Source organism: Carassius auratus, unplaced genomic scaffold (genome assembly GCF_003368295.1).
Source record: "Carassius auratus strain Wakin unplaced genomic scaffold, ASM336829v1 scaf_tig00034822, whole genome shotgun sequence".
Classification (NCBI taxonomy): domain Eukaryota; kingdom Metazoa; phylum Chordata; class Actinopteri; order Cypriniformes; family Cyprinidae; genus Carassius; species Carassius auratus.
Genome location: NW_020526179.1, coordinates 40,001 through 55,233, shown reverse-complemented (window position 1 = coordinate 55,233; position 15,233 = coordinate 40,001). Strand labels below are relative to the sequence as shown.

Here is a 15,233-nt window from a genome sequence, read left to right as displayed (position 1 = left end):
TTTATAAAAGGATGACAGCATGATGCAATTTACACGTCTTTTTGTAGAAAATGTTATATTTTAGTGTTTTCTTATGGGTGCATTAATACATTGTTGGTAAGAGGACTGGTTAACTATGCCAAAGAGATTTTATTATAATATTTTATAATGATAATCAAGTTGCTTTTTATAGTAAAACTGATCAATGATTTAGACTTGTGATCTCACAATAACTGAGCTTTATAGCTTCGTTCCCGGTGGGGATCAGCTTTTGTGAGAGTCCCATGCTAAGACTGTCGAATACTGGAGTTTTTACATGTTAACTTTTTCTCACTTGTTTTTTTTTTTCACTCCATATATTTGTTTCACTAAAATCGTCTTAATGTATAGACAAGGAAATACTGATTTTGTTTGTTTTGGCATTGCAATGTGTATGGAGATTTTTTTTTATTTGCATGATAAATGCTGTGCTGATTGAAAGGGACTAATGTTTAACCAAACAAATTAAACCTTGAGCGTTTTTAAAAACTAGCTTCACATTTGTTCAACTACTAACTACTCTTAGAATGCAAGCAGAACAGACAAAGGGATTCTTTGCAGCGTTTTTACTTCTCACTTTGTCCAAAAAAAATAAAAATAAAATCATGTTAACTAATGCTTTGTGACTAGCTTAATTTTGACTAGCGGGTTGAAATGGTTTTTAAAGGTCTTCCTTGTTGTTTTTCTTCATTTGGTTTAATAAAAATAAATAAAGAAATAGTACACCTAAAAATGAAAATTTGTTTCCTTGTTGGAACTGATTTGGAAAATAAATTAACATTAAATCACTTGTTCACTAAGGGATCCACTGCAGTGAATGGGTGCCGTCAGAATGACTGCAGATAAAGCTAAGAACACAATAATTCACACAATAGAAGACATGGATTTGTTCATTACAAACGCACAGCCTTTTACTTCACGAGATGTATGGATTAATGTAATAGTTTTATCAGCCTCTCATTCTGACGGCACCCATTCACTACAGAGGATTCACTGCTGAGCAAGTGACACAAGGCTAAATTTATCCAAATCTTTTCGAAGAAACCAACTTATCTACATTTAGGATGGCCTTTATTTTTGGCTTGTGGATTGTGTGAAGCCAAATTGTTGGTCAACACACAAGTGAAACTAACAAGCAGATTTAAAACACCTACTGATTGATTTTGAGAGATACAATTAAAAGAGTAACACATTCTGCTTTATTAAAAGTGTACATCCCACCCCAAACCATTACAAAGCTGATGTACAAAATAAAATAGAAGGCAATGTCTTCTGTTTTGACACAAAGAAGAATTTATGCCCATTTAAGAATACTTAAAAAAAAAAAAAGATAATCCTACATTTAAAAGGCAGGCCAAATGTTTGACACAAACAATGGAGAGAGCAACCCTTTTGGATCAAATCATAGCACATGTCATTTTAAACAAGACTTTCACATCAAAGCATTATAAAATACTGACATATGAGGAAAAGTAAAATTAGTAAAAAAACAAACTTGAAATCTGATGTCATTTATGGCAGACCAGCTGCTAATATGCTTCCAAGAAGAGTTCGATCCTTCAAAGCATTCTCTACGTCCCGCTCTTCAATCTTCAGGGAGATCTAGGAAAGAGAAAACAATAGACATTTTGACCCCTCATTAAGCTGTAATGAATTAAGGTACAGATTCAATAATGATCTCAAGGCTCAATTATATTACACTAATGATAATTCATAACTGTTCGTACTTTAGTCAGTCGAGCCTCCTTGGCCTTTTTGAGAGTGAAGATTCCTCTGCTCTCCAGCAGACTGCAGAGAGACAAACACTCGGTCTGTCCGACGCCTCCCACCTGCCTCTGCTTACACTGCTTACTGTACGCTTCACACAGCTGCACAACACAGACAGGCCCAGAATGACTTCTCACTTCCTGAACACAGGGTTTAGAAACAAGACGATCAAATATTGCCTCACCTTGCCCAACTGGACCTCTTTGCTTTGCCGTTACGGATGATAAGAAGCAGACAGCAGACCAGAAGCTTCTGCTGCAAAGGAAAGCTCTCGCCGTCCCCGCTGCCGGATGCCATACGGTCGCCATACACCTCTGATAAAACCCGCGCCACCTGAGGAACACCCACCCGCGACACTGCGACAAGAGAGCAGAGACATCCCTCGTTTCTTTTTCTCTCCAAATAATCTTTCATTGGTGCTTTGTGTAAAATATGGAACAGTAATGGCTACCTTTAGGGCTGGCTGCAGGTTCGGATGCCGTTTTAGACCGGTCAGTCGCTTCTACAATCTCCACGGCCCTCCTGATGGATAGACACACACACACACAAATGTGTGAGAACCTCACAAAGCTAAAAAAATCAATCACACGTGTTTTAGCAGCTGAAACTGGTTCTCTAACCTGCATATGTCGAGCACTTTGCGGGCATCTCCTGACACCGCTGAAACTTTTCTGGCACAGAACTGAACTGCCGCTGCGTCCAAGACACCTTCCCCTGACACCTGAACGCACATGAACACGCCGGTCTATTATTACCTCAGAACCTGAGAAGTACAAATCTCAGGAGATATGGAAGAATGCATACTTGTGTGAGCCGGTCTTGAACGATTGCATTAAGCTCCTCACGACTGTAGGGAGGAAAGTTGAGCAGCTTGGGTCTGCAGTGTGGTTTGGCCTGCAGTCTAGGCAGAATACGGTCCGTCAGGTCCAATGCGTTAGCAATACCTAAGGGGTTAAAGCAGATGTCCAAAATGAGACTCTTTTAATAGAAGATAAATGTCCACAAATTTGGGGAGATAAATGCACGGCTATCTTACCGATGAGACAAACACGAGAGCTGGGCAGGTAAGGCCACTCAAAGATCGTGTAGAGAACCTCCTGAGACTTGCTGTCCAACTGGTCCATCTCATCAAGAACCAACAGACTGTTACACACAAAAACACCATAGTGAGAGCTAATCGAATAAACAAAACATGTTTGACTCCGAATACAAAAATCTGATTTCGCTCATAGTGCGTAATGAAGTAAAATCCTGAAATGGTCCATGCTAATTAGCGCGAGCTGACTTACACAGTGGGCCCAGAGCTGGTCAGAAGTTTCTCCAGCCGAGCCTCGCTGTTGCCCTTTGGGACCCCCAGTCTCTCTCCCAACAACGGAAAGATGGCATGTGAGCTACGCAGATTCATACAGTTGACGAGCACAGTCTGAACACCTTCCAACAGAGCCTGGAAATGAGAGAAGACGGATCACCATAAGCATGCTTGTCATTTTAAGGTCATGTTACAAAACATGCCAGGTTCATCCGTTCATAAAGACAGTCACTTGTTTTATTCCTGAATGATTCAGCCATTTGAAAGAATCAATTGAATGAATGATTCAGTGATAAAAATCAGTGACTTGCCATCACCTGCTGGTGGATTTGGTTTCATTTTTAGCCTATAATTTCAGTCAGGAGCACTTGTCCTCGCAATTTAAAAATTTAGGAGCATCTTCTGATCAGTCATCGAAAATTTTATCAAAAATTTGCCTTCCTATTACGATGTGACATTTTACTCCTTAAAGTGACTTAGAAGGGTATTTTCTATTTACCTTTATAATAGCATCATTTTAATCTCTATCAAATTAAAAAAATTAAATATTTTTTTAATTTCTATTTAAAACTATATAATAAGAAATTAATCAGTTACCAACCATATGAAATTAGTATTAATAAATTAATTTTTACTACAGAAGTGGCACAGAAGAACACAAAAGTGGCTTGTAGGTACATTTCCAGATGTTTAATGAGGCTCAGAGGAGGCATGAGTGCAATGAAACTCATACATTCATGTGGAGATTAAGGTTTTAATTATAACATTTTGAATACAGAAATATTACATTATTTAAATTTAAATAAATTAAATTATATGATATGAAATTAAAACAACAGCAGGTCGAGGCAAGTCACTGATTTTATCACTGAATCAATCAAACATTCAATTGATTCGTTTGAACCTATGAATCATTCAGAAACGAAGCAAGTGAATGTCTTCATGAACTGATGGATATCGGATCGCTTCAATCCTTGCAGATTTTTTAAAGTAAAGGCTGATACACACTACCATTCAGAAGTTTGTGGGCAGAAAAAAAAATACAGTAAAATATTTAATGTTGTGAAATTATTTTAATTAAAATAACCTTTTTATTTCTAGCGACGCGAAGCTGAATTTTCAGCATCATTACTCAAGTCTTCAGTGTCACATGATCCTTCAGAAATCATTCTGACATGCTGATTTAATGCTCAAGAAACTTGTATCATCAATGCTGACATCAGCCGTGATGCTGAATATTATTGTGATGCTGGAATGTTCACAAGAATAGAATTTTAAGAAAATAGATCTTTTGTTACACTATAGACAGCAGTTTAATGGATCTTACTTGACCTCAATTTTAAACAGTAGTGCATTTTAAAGTAGTGCTGTTTGATTTGCGATTTGATTTTCAGACCCCATATTTCCTCTCAGGCTCACCTTTTGTTCCTGGAGGACGCAGTTCAGACAGGCGCTCTTGCCTGTGCCAGGAGCACCAGAAATATAGAGGCTGGAGGGTTTATCCGCCACCACGTGGTTCTCCAGGAAGGAGACGATGGCAGCTCTCTCTGCCTCACGAGAGAGAAGACGTTCAGGTACTGCAGTGTGAAGAGCCTGCTTTACACTCTGATAACCCGATTCTGCAGCAAAAAAAAAAACACAACAGATACAGATTGCTTATTACATGGTTTTTTTTTTATACATCTACATAATTTAGCTAACCAACAATGACCAAAACATACTTTTTACAGGAAAGAGTCGAGTAGAAGGGAGCTTTCCCTCTGTACAGGGGATCGTGTTTGAGCAGGGGGTCTCTTGCAGCCGCTTTGGCAATGGATGTGACATAGGAAAGAGGGGGATTTTGGGTGAGGAGAAGACCGGCGTGTTTTCATTGAAGGACAGTTTACGAGGGGAGCACAAAGGAGCACAGCTCTGCTTCGGAGGAGAGCCAAGCACAGAGGCCGGGAGGTTACAGCCGTTCTCATCACCTGAAGAACGAACACAGGAAAAACAAGAGCATCGTCAATAAAAGACAAACCATGCCACACTACTATAAGCCCAGCATGATGATTTACACTACACACCTGTGCGTTTGCGAGGACTCAAGGGCAGCCTCTCAGACGAAGAGCTGTTTTTCAACACAGAGTTCCTGGGAGACAGACAGACGCCAAGCGAATCTCCCACATTTGTCTTTCTAGGGGACAGAGGGGTGGTCTGGACGTCCGCTGCATTCTCAGAGGAGCTTTTAGGTCGAGAACCCAATCTGGAAGACTTTCTTCGGGGGAACTGAAGGGTGGGCTGATTCTGTGAGCGAGTGCTGGGCATTTTTAGTTTAAAACCAGGAAGCAGACCTGAAAAGATAAGCACAATACTGTGCCATATATTCTGTGTCAGATCTACAGTGGGGCTCGAAAGTTTGGGCAACCCTTGCAGAATCTGTGAATAATAATAATAAAAAAAAGAGAGATCATACTAAATGAATGTTATTTATTTTTTTATTTAGTACTGTCCTGAGTAAGATATTGTACATAAAAGATATTTAAAAGAGTTGGGGGAAAACTTTTGAACACAATGAAGATGGCCACATTTTTCTTATTTTGTTGAAATATTTTTCAAAGTTCTGCCCTTCGTAAGCAACAGAAGATACTTGTATGTTTCCCGGAACACAAATTTACCTTGATCTACAAATTCCAAAAGTTTTCACCCCCAGCTCTTCATGCATCTTGTTTCCTTCTGGAGCATCAGTGAATGTTTGAATCTTTTTTAATAGTTGTGTTTGAATGCCGCAATTGTCCTCATTGTGAAAAGATGTATCTAAAAATCATAAAGTCACTGCTGGAAAGGGTTCAAACATGCAAAGATTCTGCAAAACTGAAGAATCTGCAGGACCTTAAAGATTTTTCTGAAGAACGCTGCTCAGTTTAACTGTTCAGAACAAACAAGGGACTCATGCACAACCATCACAAAACAGAAAGACAGTCGAGGATCATCAGGTAACAGAACACAGTATTAAGAACCAAGGGTTCCCAAATTTTGGAATGGGGTTATTTTAATAATTTCAGTATTTTTTTATCTTATGGTCTAAATGTAAACATCATTTTTGTACAATATCTTATTGAGGAACAGTACTAAATAAAAAATAACATGCATTTAGTATGATCTCTCTTATTTTTGAAAATGTTTCACATTTTCACAGATTCTGCAAAGGGTGCACAAACTTTCGAGGCCCACTGTACTTATGTGATTTAATTACATCTGTAGCATCAAAACTGTTGCTTGAGGAGCAAACCTACCAAGAATTTAACAAGTAAGTGTAGTTTTTCCTGTAGACTCTAAGGTGCGAGTCATTAACAAAGCCATATTATCCTAAAACCTCTTGGGGGTTGGTTGTTGTACAATATCGAGTCTTACAACGAAGACAACCATTTGTTGCCATTTTGTGCAGTATCACACAGATCAAAGATCACAGGTTATGTAACGTTAGTGCTCTTAATGTTGGCCGTCTGAACCTACAGGCACTTCGTGATTGCTTATTTATTAATGTTTTCTGTCAGTTTTATTTCACGAACGCGCTTCAAATACGATTCAATTAACAAAGAAATGATTTCATCTGTTGTATGTCTAACAAATACTGTAAATTTAAAGCGAGCAGTTCCTGCTGTGGATCATTTGGCGCCATGTTCACACGCAATAACAACACTCAATAAAAGTAATCTCACGTTAAAAAAAAACTACACAATAACACATTTATTATATTTTATGTCTTACCTGATTGAAGCTGAATTTGTGTTGATAATCGTTGTAATTATCACAAGTTGTAGATCTCTCCGAGTCCTCTCCGCCGTCAGACTAGCGCCAAAACTGTGTTCTGTCGCGCAATCCTCCTCTGAACAGCTGACGCGCTGGTGTGTGACGTGAGCTCATGGCAACGCGTTTCATTGGCTGTCGGAGTTCCTGTAGGTTTCAGGAACCAATAGGGTTCATAGTCCCTTCCCCCATCGACTTGACTGTAAAGGCGGGTAATTCTTTGTTTGTGTTTTGGCGGAAAGTATTTCCCGGGAAATATTAAGAACGGGTTTCCCGCTTGACTGCAGATTTGTTGCATAAATTTAAGGAAGGTGTTCTGCCATCAGTATCCACTCTTGAATTTTTTATTTTAATCCTCCTGGTGTAGACAAGGTTTTCACATTGTCAGGCTCATTTCTGCCTCGCGCACACTCAGTTGACATGGTGAAATATTCTGAACTCGATTACACATTAGCGTCTAGGTTCCCTGACATACTATTAAGTATATGCTCTTATTTATTGAAAGAATCATTCTTTTTTACGTATTCACTCGTCTAAAACGAGCTGTTATACATATGTTTTTATTAGAACCAACCAAGAATAAAACTATTTCAGTAACAATCAGTATAAATTTGATTGTTTAAAAATAATGCATAATATATTTACATTTCATTCAAGTATTAAAGTTTACATTTATTCATTGTCTGAATTTATGTTGGACAATAGCAGTTTCTGTATTTGTTAATGGGAGACTTGTGGACTTTACGGTGAAAAATGATATTCTGTTTCTTTTTTAAGAATATGGCCCTGTATAATCTTTTTTCAAATTATGTAACCAGCTATACCTTTTTCACTGTGATTCACATTAATTCCCATTCCCACCTTTTATTTCAGAATTATGTTGACACATATTTGAACACATTCAGAAACAGATAAAAGGACATTTACAAGTCAGAGTGATTGGTCACCAAATCCCAATTAATAGCTTCTATATTAATGGCCAGAAGTGTCTTAACATTATTAACATATTTGATCCCTTTATAATATATAATACAATGTCACAGAATTAAAATACGCCCATTAGAAAACTTTATTTTCTGAAATTTAGTTTAGGTTTAAAACTAATGATGAAAAGCAATGTGTAAATGACCCAGAAACATTGGTACCCAGCAGGAGAAAGTGTGCAGATCAGCCAGCAGATGGCACTATCCGTTTAAAAAAAAAACAGATCTCCAACAACACCAAATCTTCCATGGCACTTAGTGTATATTTGATCAGTAAAAATGTAGTTTAAATTCAGCATGGAGCTGATTTTTATTTTTATTTTTAAATCAGCTCTGCAACCTTATTGGCTGTCATAGTTTTTGACTCTGTAGTGTGATGAAGAAAACACAACTGTGAGATGAACAAGAAACAAGGCTGTTTCATGGCCTTTGTAGTGTAAGCAAACGCTTTCAGAACTGAACTCATTCCTGACTGATTTGGAAAGAAAGAATAAGAATAAAAATACAATTACATGATTGTCCAGAGAAATACAGACTTTGTGTCTGATATGCATAGTCATCGTTTATCCTCAAGTGCTACACATTTTCTCACCGAATAAAAAACTTTGGTTGCTGTAAGGAACAGGTGGAATGTACATATCTAGCTTCATGTGAACTGGAGAACCGTCTGCTCTCGCATCGCTGTGCTGCTGTCATCTGACACGATATTAAAAGGTGCATTTCTAAGCAGCACAGGAATATTGCACAGTATTTTCAGGTCTAGAGGTACAGCATTCTGGAGTGGTTTGGATTATGTAGGTGTTTATAGTGTTGCCCTAAGGAAGATGTCACATTATTCGATGTGTTTGTAGGTGCAATTAATGTTTGTGTGGCAAACACACATAAATATCTACTGCATATGCGTGCATGTTTATGTGTTTGTGTCATCTCTTCTTGGTCCTTCTCTTCTCTGAAGTGTTCACTTCCCTCCAACAGGAGGCAGTGGAGGAGCGCCTCTCACTAAAAATGGAGAGATAAAGAGGACATGAGGAAATGTGTTTATGTCTATGGAGAAATGATAGGTCAAAAGGTCTTTACCCTTGTTGCTTTTGCTGGGGTAGATCTTCGGGAAGGGTCTGTATTCTTCAGGTGGGGGAAAGTCCTCTATAGGGTGGAAGTCGTACTTGGACTCAAAATCATCTGAGAAGAGACATTCAACATTTTATAAATAGAAAACATTATATATTTTATACACTAGCTAGTGGACAAGTAGCTTTGCATATGCTAATGTTTAAAGGCCATGTCAAGATGAGCACATTCATTTAATTTAGTATGTGGCTGTCAGAAAAAATGATCAATTTGAAAATACAAGCCATGTATTCCAGTCTTTTGCAGATTAAAGCTTCATTAAAAAAGCAATACATGCAATATTCAAAGTGTACACTTGAAAAAAAAAAAAAAGAGGAGTATTGAGCTTTATTTACAAAAAAATAAATAAAAAACCTTTTGTAATTATAATTTAAAATAACTTTTATATAAATAAATGATCAAATGTAGTTATATATTATAAATGATAATTTTATTGATAATTTATTATTATTTATAATTAAAAATTATCGTTTATTATTATTAAAACAGAAAAAGGTTGTGATTACTTAAGCAATATCTTAAGTAAAGAAAATACTTCTATTCAGTTCGTCAAAAGTGACAGTAAAGACATTTTATGTTACAAAAATGCTGTTATTTTGATATTAACAGTATAAAGCAGCAACAACTGTTTTCTATATTAATAATAAGAAATGTTTCTCGATCAGCATATTAGAATGATTTCTGAAAGATCGTGTGACACTGAAGATTGGAGTAAGACTGAAAATTCAGCTTAGCATCAGAGGAATAAATTAGTTGTTAAAATTGTTTAGTTTAATAAATTTGATTTTGTTGTTTATATTTAAATACTTGATTATCTTAAGCGAGATTGTTTTGTCTTTTACTACTTGAATTAAACATTTTATAACTAACTGGAGACAGTAGCTGTTATAGTAGCTGAAAAATACAATTCTTCTGATGGAAAAATAATCCTTACTGTAAAAAACCGAAGTATAGAATACAATCAAAAAGCTGATTTTTCTTTAGCTACATTCTCCGGCCCACAATTTCCCAGGATTTTTCCCAGCTGAACACTTCTGAGGTTTTAAGTTAATATTTCAGTAATTTACCAACACATTTGGATGTTCAGGGGTTTCTGATGTTGCTTTATTGTAATATGGATGGCATGCAGATAAAGAAGTATAATACTTTTATTTTGATGGTTTTTATTATAGGGTTAGTCTCTTTTTTTTTCACAGTAGATGCCTTCTGAAACACGCAATGCACTAAAATACAGCCTTTTGTGACTTCATAATCATATTAAACTATATCATCAATTCAGTTTTGCTGCTCTATTTATTTTAATCTGATATTTTTTATCATTTTAGTAATGCATGAACCCGCTGCAGTTCCCTCACAAATTCCCAAGAGTTTGAGAAACCTGTATGAAATACATAAAGAAATGTTTTTTTTTCCAAATGAATGATCACTAACAGGTCATGACTGAAATGACGATCTTATTTTTCAGAACTACTTATATCTGCATTAGGGGAAGGCTTTGTTGACGGGTGTAAATGAGGAAATAAGTGAACTGCATTTGAATTACTGAGAGCTCATTTGACTCCAGGGTTATTTTCATGTGCTGATGCACAGCAGACTACAGATCCACTTCAGAAATCTAAGTTCTGATCTACAGGAACTTCCCACAAACAAACAAATTAGCAGCTAATAGAACGAACTGAACTGACTGCATCATCTGATGGAACTCACCGAGCAAGGATCTGGGGGCAGATGACGTATGTCCATTACGGAGAGGTGGAGGAGGTGGAGGTGCGTGTCCTGAATGCTGACGTCCAGCAGAGGACAGAGGAGGGGGCTTCCCTCGACTAGGGGGTTCAGAAGACGTCTGTTGCCCGATGCGATAAGGAGGTGGAGGGGGTGGTGTTTCTCGAACCCCGTTACGATTTCCAGGAGGAGGAACCTGAGGAGCTGAATGAACACTTCAGTTTTAATTACTTGAGAGCCCTTGATTTCAAGGAACAGTTCATGATAACATTTTCATCATTTAGTTCTTTTTCCGTTAAAATCCAAGTTGTTAAGTAATTACATTTTGGAATTTTAGTTTTGATTAAGCCGTTTGCAATGCTTCAAATTAATTTGTCGTTCTTTCCCTTCTTAAAGCGTTTAAGTACAAAGCCTTTTTGTCAAAATTTGTAAAATCTTCAAATACTTTTAATGTGATGCACCTTGTAGCTGGTTGGTTTGGTTCATGGTTGAAAACTCTTTAACAAACCATTTAAAAACCTTATACTTCAGGAAACAAGGCTGTTGAAAAACTGGCCAGGCACTAATGCACTCTATAGACTTTAGTCAGGTTAGAATCCATGTTGAATTCAATGCAGATGAAACTGAGGTTAGTGACGGATAGAACTATAGGCTGTCCTAACAATCCTAAATCATTTCATTTTTACAACTCATAACTTTCAGAACTGTTTTATGAAGCGTTCGTCTACTAAAAGCTTTCTTCGTAAAGACATTTCGTCAACTAACCAGTCAGTACAATCCACTGAACGCACTTTACTTCTAGCCTCACAGCCTTGTTTCATTCCTGTCAGACACTAAGGTCTACAGTGAGAGAGTTTTCAGTGTGTGTTTTACCTGTGCCGCGCACCACTGGATCTCGTGATGGTGGCGGAGGTCTTCTGTTCTGCTGGGCAGGGGGTGGAGGAGGAGGAGCCTGGCTACGGACGTTAGCATTGCCATGGCTTCTCTTGTTCAGCGAGTTTCGCCTTTGTGGCAAATCGGGGGGCGGGTCACCATTTGAAGTATTAGTGGGCTGACGATAAGGAGGAGGTGGAGGTGCGTTTGAGGAAGAGGAGGAGGATGAAGATGAGCGAGATGAAAGAGGGGGGTGTCTCGGATGCACATCTCGAGCAGAAGATGGCGGCGGTGGAGGCCCCTTGCTTGAAGGTGGAGGTGGAAGGGGTTTCTCACGACTGTGTGCCCCTGAACCCTGTTGGGCTGAGGAGGGCCCGCGGTTGCCCCCGCGATTGAATGGGGGTGGATGCGGAGCGGAGCTGGTGGGTTTTGAGGAGCTGCTGGGAGCAGACGGTTTGGAGATGTCTGGCACGGATGGACGCTGATTTCGTGACTGTTCTGAAGGTGACGAATGGCCTCCATTGCCACGGACAGGTCCGTCCGGTTCAGAATGACTCGTGCCACGAGAGACTCCAGGCCGAGAGCAAGGCGGCCGCAGCGCTGACCGTCCTACAGAGCTGTCTGTGTGGACACATCAATCAAACAGTTTGAGATAATAATACAGGTCTGCACAATATTGGGAGAAAAGTGACATTGCAATATTTTTACTGCAATATAGAAAAAATAAATATTAGCCATTTGACTTCAAATATGGAAAGAGTGAACCATTCTAGAGTTAGTTTGGTGATTTTGTGTGGTAGTGCATCTTCATAGAAAACAAAAATGTTAGTTTACACCGGAACTAAAATTATGGCCAAAACTGAAAACGAAAATTCTGAATGCACTTGGCCAAAAACTGAAACAGAAAATGCTTTTTTTAATAATTATTTTTGTACAACTTTTTAATTTGACTTAATAATTTAAATGTTACTGAATTAAAAAAACACAAGCCAATAAAATAATTAGGGATGCACCAATCCAAAACTTAGTATCTGTATTGGCTCAGGTATCGAGTCAGGTATCAGTCAGACGAGACCGATTCAAAATCGATATTTTGCATACACTATTCTTCGTTATTGTTAAAGGGTTAGTTCAATGGTAAAAATGGTATTGGTGCATCCCTACAAATAAAAAAACTTTTATTTAAAGTAAAACAATAAAATTGGACAGAAAATATATTAATATTAAATATCAATATTTTATTTTTATTTAGTTCTATGAAACTAATTTTTTTTTTTTTTTTTTTACAGAAATTTGTAATTTTTAACTGTTTTTATTATTATTATTATTATACAACACATATATTTGACTCATATCTTCTGACTTTTTTTCTTTGTTAATTTTTGGCCGATAAATTTTTTTTGCTAAACTTTCAATGCATCCCTAATAAAAAATACTTTTTAAAAAATGTGAAAAAGTTATTTTTATGTTGCAACCTGAAATATCATCATTGCACTACTACTGTGAAAGGGAAACATACCTCCGACTGGTCGTAGTTTAGGCACTCCTCCACTGAACAATCCTCCCATGGCCATTGGCCCAGAGCCACCTCCAAATCCTCCTCCTCCACCACCTCCACCACCACCACCTCCTCCACCACTGCCACCTCGACCTCCAGCATCTGCCGAGAAAAACAGAAAAAAAACACTGCATTGTTAGCTGGGTCATGTCAAACAATTAATAAAAGTGAGTGAGTGAATGTGTAATAATTTATTGTATTTTCAGTAGTAGTGCACTACAGATGATGTACTTTCGATGATAGGTGCACTTCTGTCATTGACCACAGTGGTCTTCTTCAGTTTAGCGCCTTTGCAGATGTCTGACAGCAGAGCTCCCCTTCCTTTAGCATCATCTCGATTTAGTTTTGGAGGTGAGGTGTTTGCCTGGAAGTCAACACATTTGTATGTTAAAAAACCTGATCTATCAATTTATTTAAAAATACATTACAAAATGCATTTCACTGACTTGAATTTCACTTTAAGAAAAAAATAGTTCAGAATTTCTTAAATTAAAATTAATTTTGATATTTGTTGTGGGGCATTAAGACTGAAAAATATATTAAAAACTTTTTTCAAGAATATATATATTTTTTTTAAGACTACATAATGTTTTATGATTATTTATTGGAAAAAAGTAACACATAATTTAATGCTCAATAATAATAAAAACAAATTGCCGATTAAATAAAAGTTATATGGTGAAACCAACATGCAGAAAAAAAAAAACATGAATTACATACAATTGCAGACCCTCATGGCTCTGTGTCAAAGTCTTTTAAGTTATAAGATTATTTTTATTTTTGGTCTTTATGATGTTTTATGAAGTAGTGTCAGTCTCCAAATTCCAAAATCGAATGATATTTTATCACCTTAACTTTTTGGTAAAATATATCAAATATCATATGAATTATATTTTATGAAATAAACAACAAAAAATATATTTCTAAATTATAAATGACCTTTTTGGTCAAAAAATTACTTTGAAAAATATATAAAAACAATTATATTGCTTAATTAAACCTAAATATATACATGTATACAGATTGATGGAGAGAGAGAGAGAGAAAATGATCATAATGTTTACAAATTTAAAAACAGTTCTTAAAGCTATACGAGACATTCTTGAATAAAAAATTTTTTAAGATCTTGGCAGGTGTGCTTTAATCTAGATTCTAGAATGTGAAAATGCTGTTGCACACATGCCTTCTGTTGTCTGATTGATAGTTTGTACTGTTTTAGCAAGGAAAAGGTCTTTTAGTAAAGGCTCATTCTAAAAACATCCAATAAAGTAAACATAAGATCCAAAATCAGGTTAAAATAGAAGTATCAAATATGATACTACATCAGGGAGTTGGAAACATGAACTAAGGAAGTAACATGGAGGATAAATGACTGCAGTATGAGGGGAAACACATGCTAGCCGCTCTTTGCTTTCCACTGACCTGGCTAGAGCTGGGGGGCGGTGGAGGTCCAGGTGGAGGGGGAGGAGGAGGAATAGGCATCTTGGAAAATCCGGAAGACGTCGACAGTCCCCTCAATCTTCAGCGCTTGATCTGAGCTTCTCACAAAAACTCTGCAAGGTGGAAGAATTAAAGCCATCAGACTACCATGAGCAGCTTCAGGTAAAACAGTGACTCATCATTATGACATATTAGTGCTTAGCGTCATCAGTGTACCTCCCAAACTACCTGACTCTACCAGGAACTACACAACAGCAGACAGAAAGCTCCACATAGTAACTATAAAACGTTTAAAAAAAAAAACTCAAAAAAAAAATCCTCTGTCTTTTTTCCACCGACAGGTTAAACTTCCTTGCTTCCAAACCGTTTCCCTACAGATAAAGTGTAGTGACACAGAACTTGAGCAGCATTAACTGGAATGTCACTGAGCAGGTTCTGCCACTGCACAACGACTGATAGAAATGAGAGAGCGTTAAAATGGGTGAAGCACGGCAAACGGGTCTAAAAACCTGTATGCTTGTGACCTGAATGGCTCATCTTCATTACATTCAGGCTATGATATGCTGTAATCAAACCACATGTCTCTGTTTTATTTAATCGTGGCTTTGTGTATGAACATATCTAACATTACTGAAAGCTCTACAAAACA

The 15,233-nt window shown here is 37.2% G+C and overlaps 2 protein-coding genes across 3 annotated transcripts in view; both read right to left on the bottom strand.

Annotated features, from left to right (window-relative positions):
• Window positions 1-248: 248 nt before the first annotated feature.
• Window positions 249-7,023, bottom strand: LOC113081661 (cell division control protein 6 homolog). Its single transcript, XM_026253681.1, is given in 13 exon segments — window positions 249-1,620; window positions 1,746-1,886; window positions 1,970-1,992; window positions 1,995-2,141; window positions 2,237-2,307; window positions 2,406-2,506; window positions 2,590-2,729; window positions 2,822-2,928; window positions 3,075-3,229; window positions 4,514-4,713; window positions 4,816-5,061; window positions 5,158-5,424; window positions 6,842-7,023. Coding segments are annotated over 12 exon segments (1,662 nt in total). The 5' UTR covers window positions 5,399-5,424; window positions 6,842-7,023; the 3' UTR covers window positions 249-1,530.
• A 701-nt stretch (window positions 7,024-7,724) lies between these two features.
• Window positions 7,725-15,233, bottom strand: part of LOC113081662 (WAS/WASL-interacting protein family member 2-like) — a 9,287-nt gene continuing 1,778 nt past the window's right edge. For both annotated transcript variants that reach the window (XM_026253683.1, XM_026253682.1), the window contains exons 2-8: window positions 14,567-14,697; window positions 13,376-13,508; window positions 13,106-13,246; window positions 11,587-12,207; window positions 10,699-10,917; window positions 8,941-9,042; window positions 7,725-8,862 (exon numbers count right to left, since the gene is read on the bottom strand). In XM_026253683.1, coding sequence (XP_026109468.1) covers window positions 8,822-8,862; window positions 8,941-9,042; window positions 10,699-10,917; window positions 11,587-12,207; window positions 13,106-13,246; window positions 13,376-13,508; window positions 14,567-14,626 — 1,317 coding nt within the window. In that variant the 5' untranslated portion in view covers window positions 14,627-14,697 and the 3' untranslated portion in view covers window positions 7,725-8,821. The remainder of the gene's footprint in view (window positions 8,863-8,940; window positions 9,043-10,698; window positions 10,918-11,586; window positions 12,208-13,105; window positions 13,247-13,375; window positions 13,509-14,566; window positions 14,698-15,233) is intronic.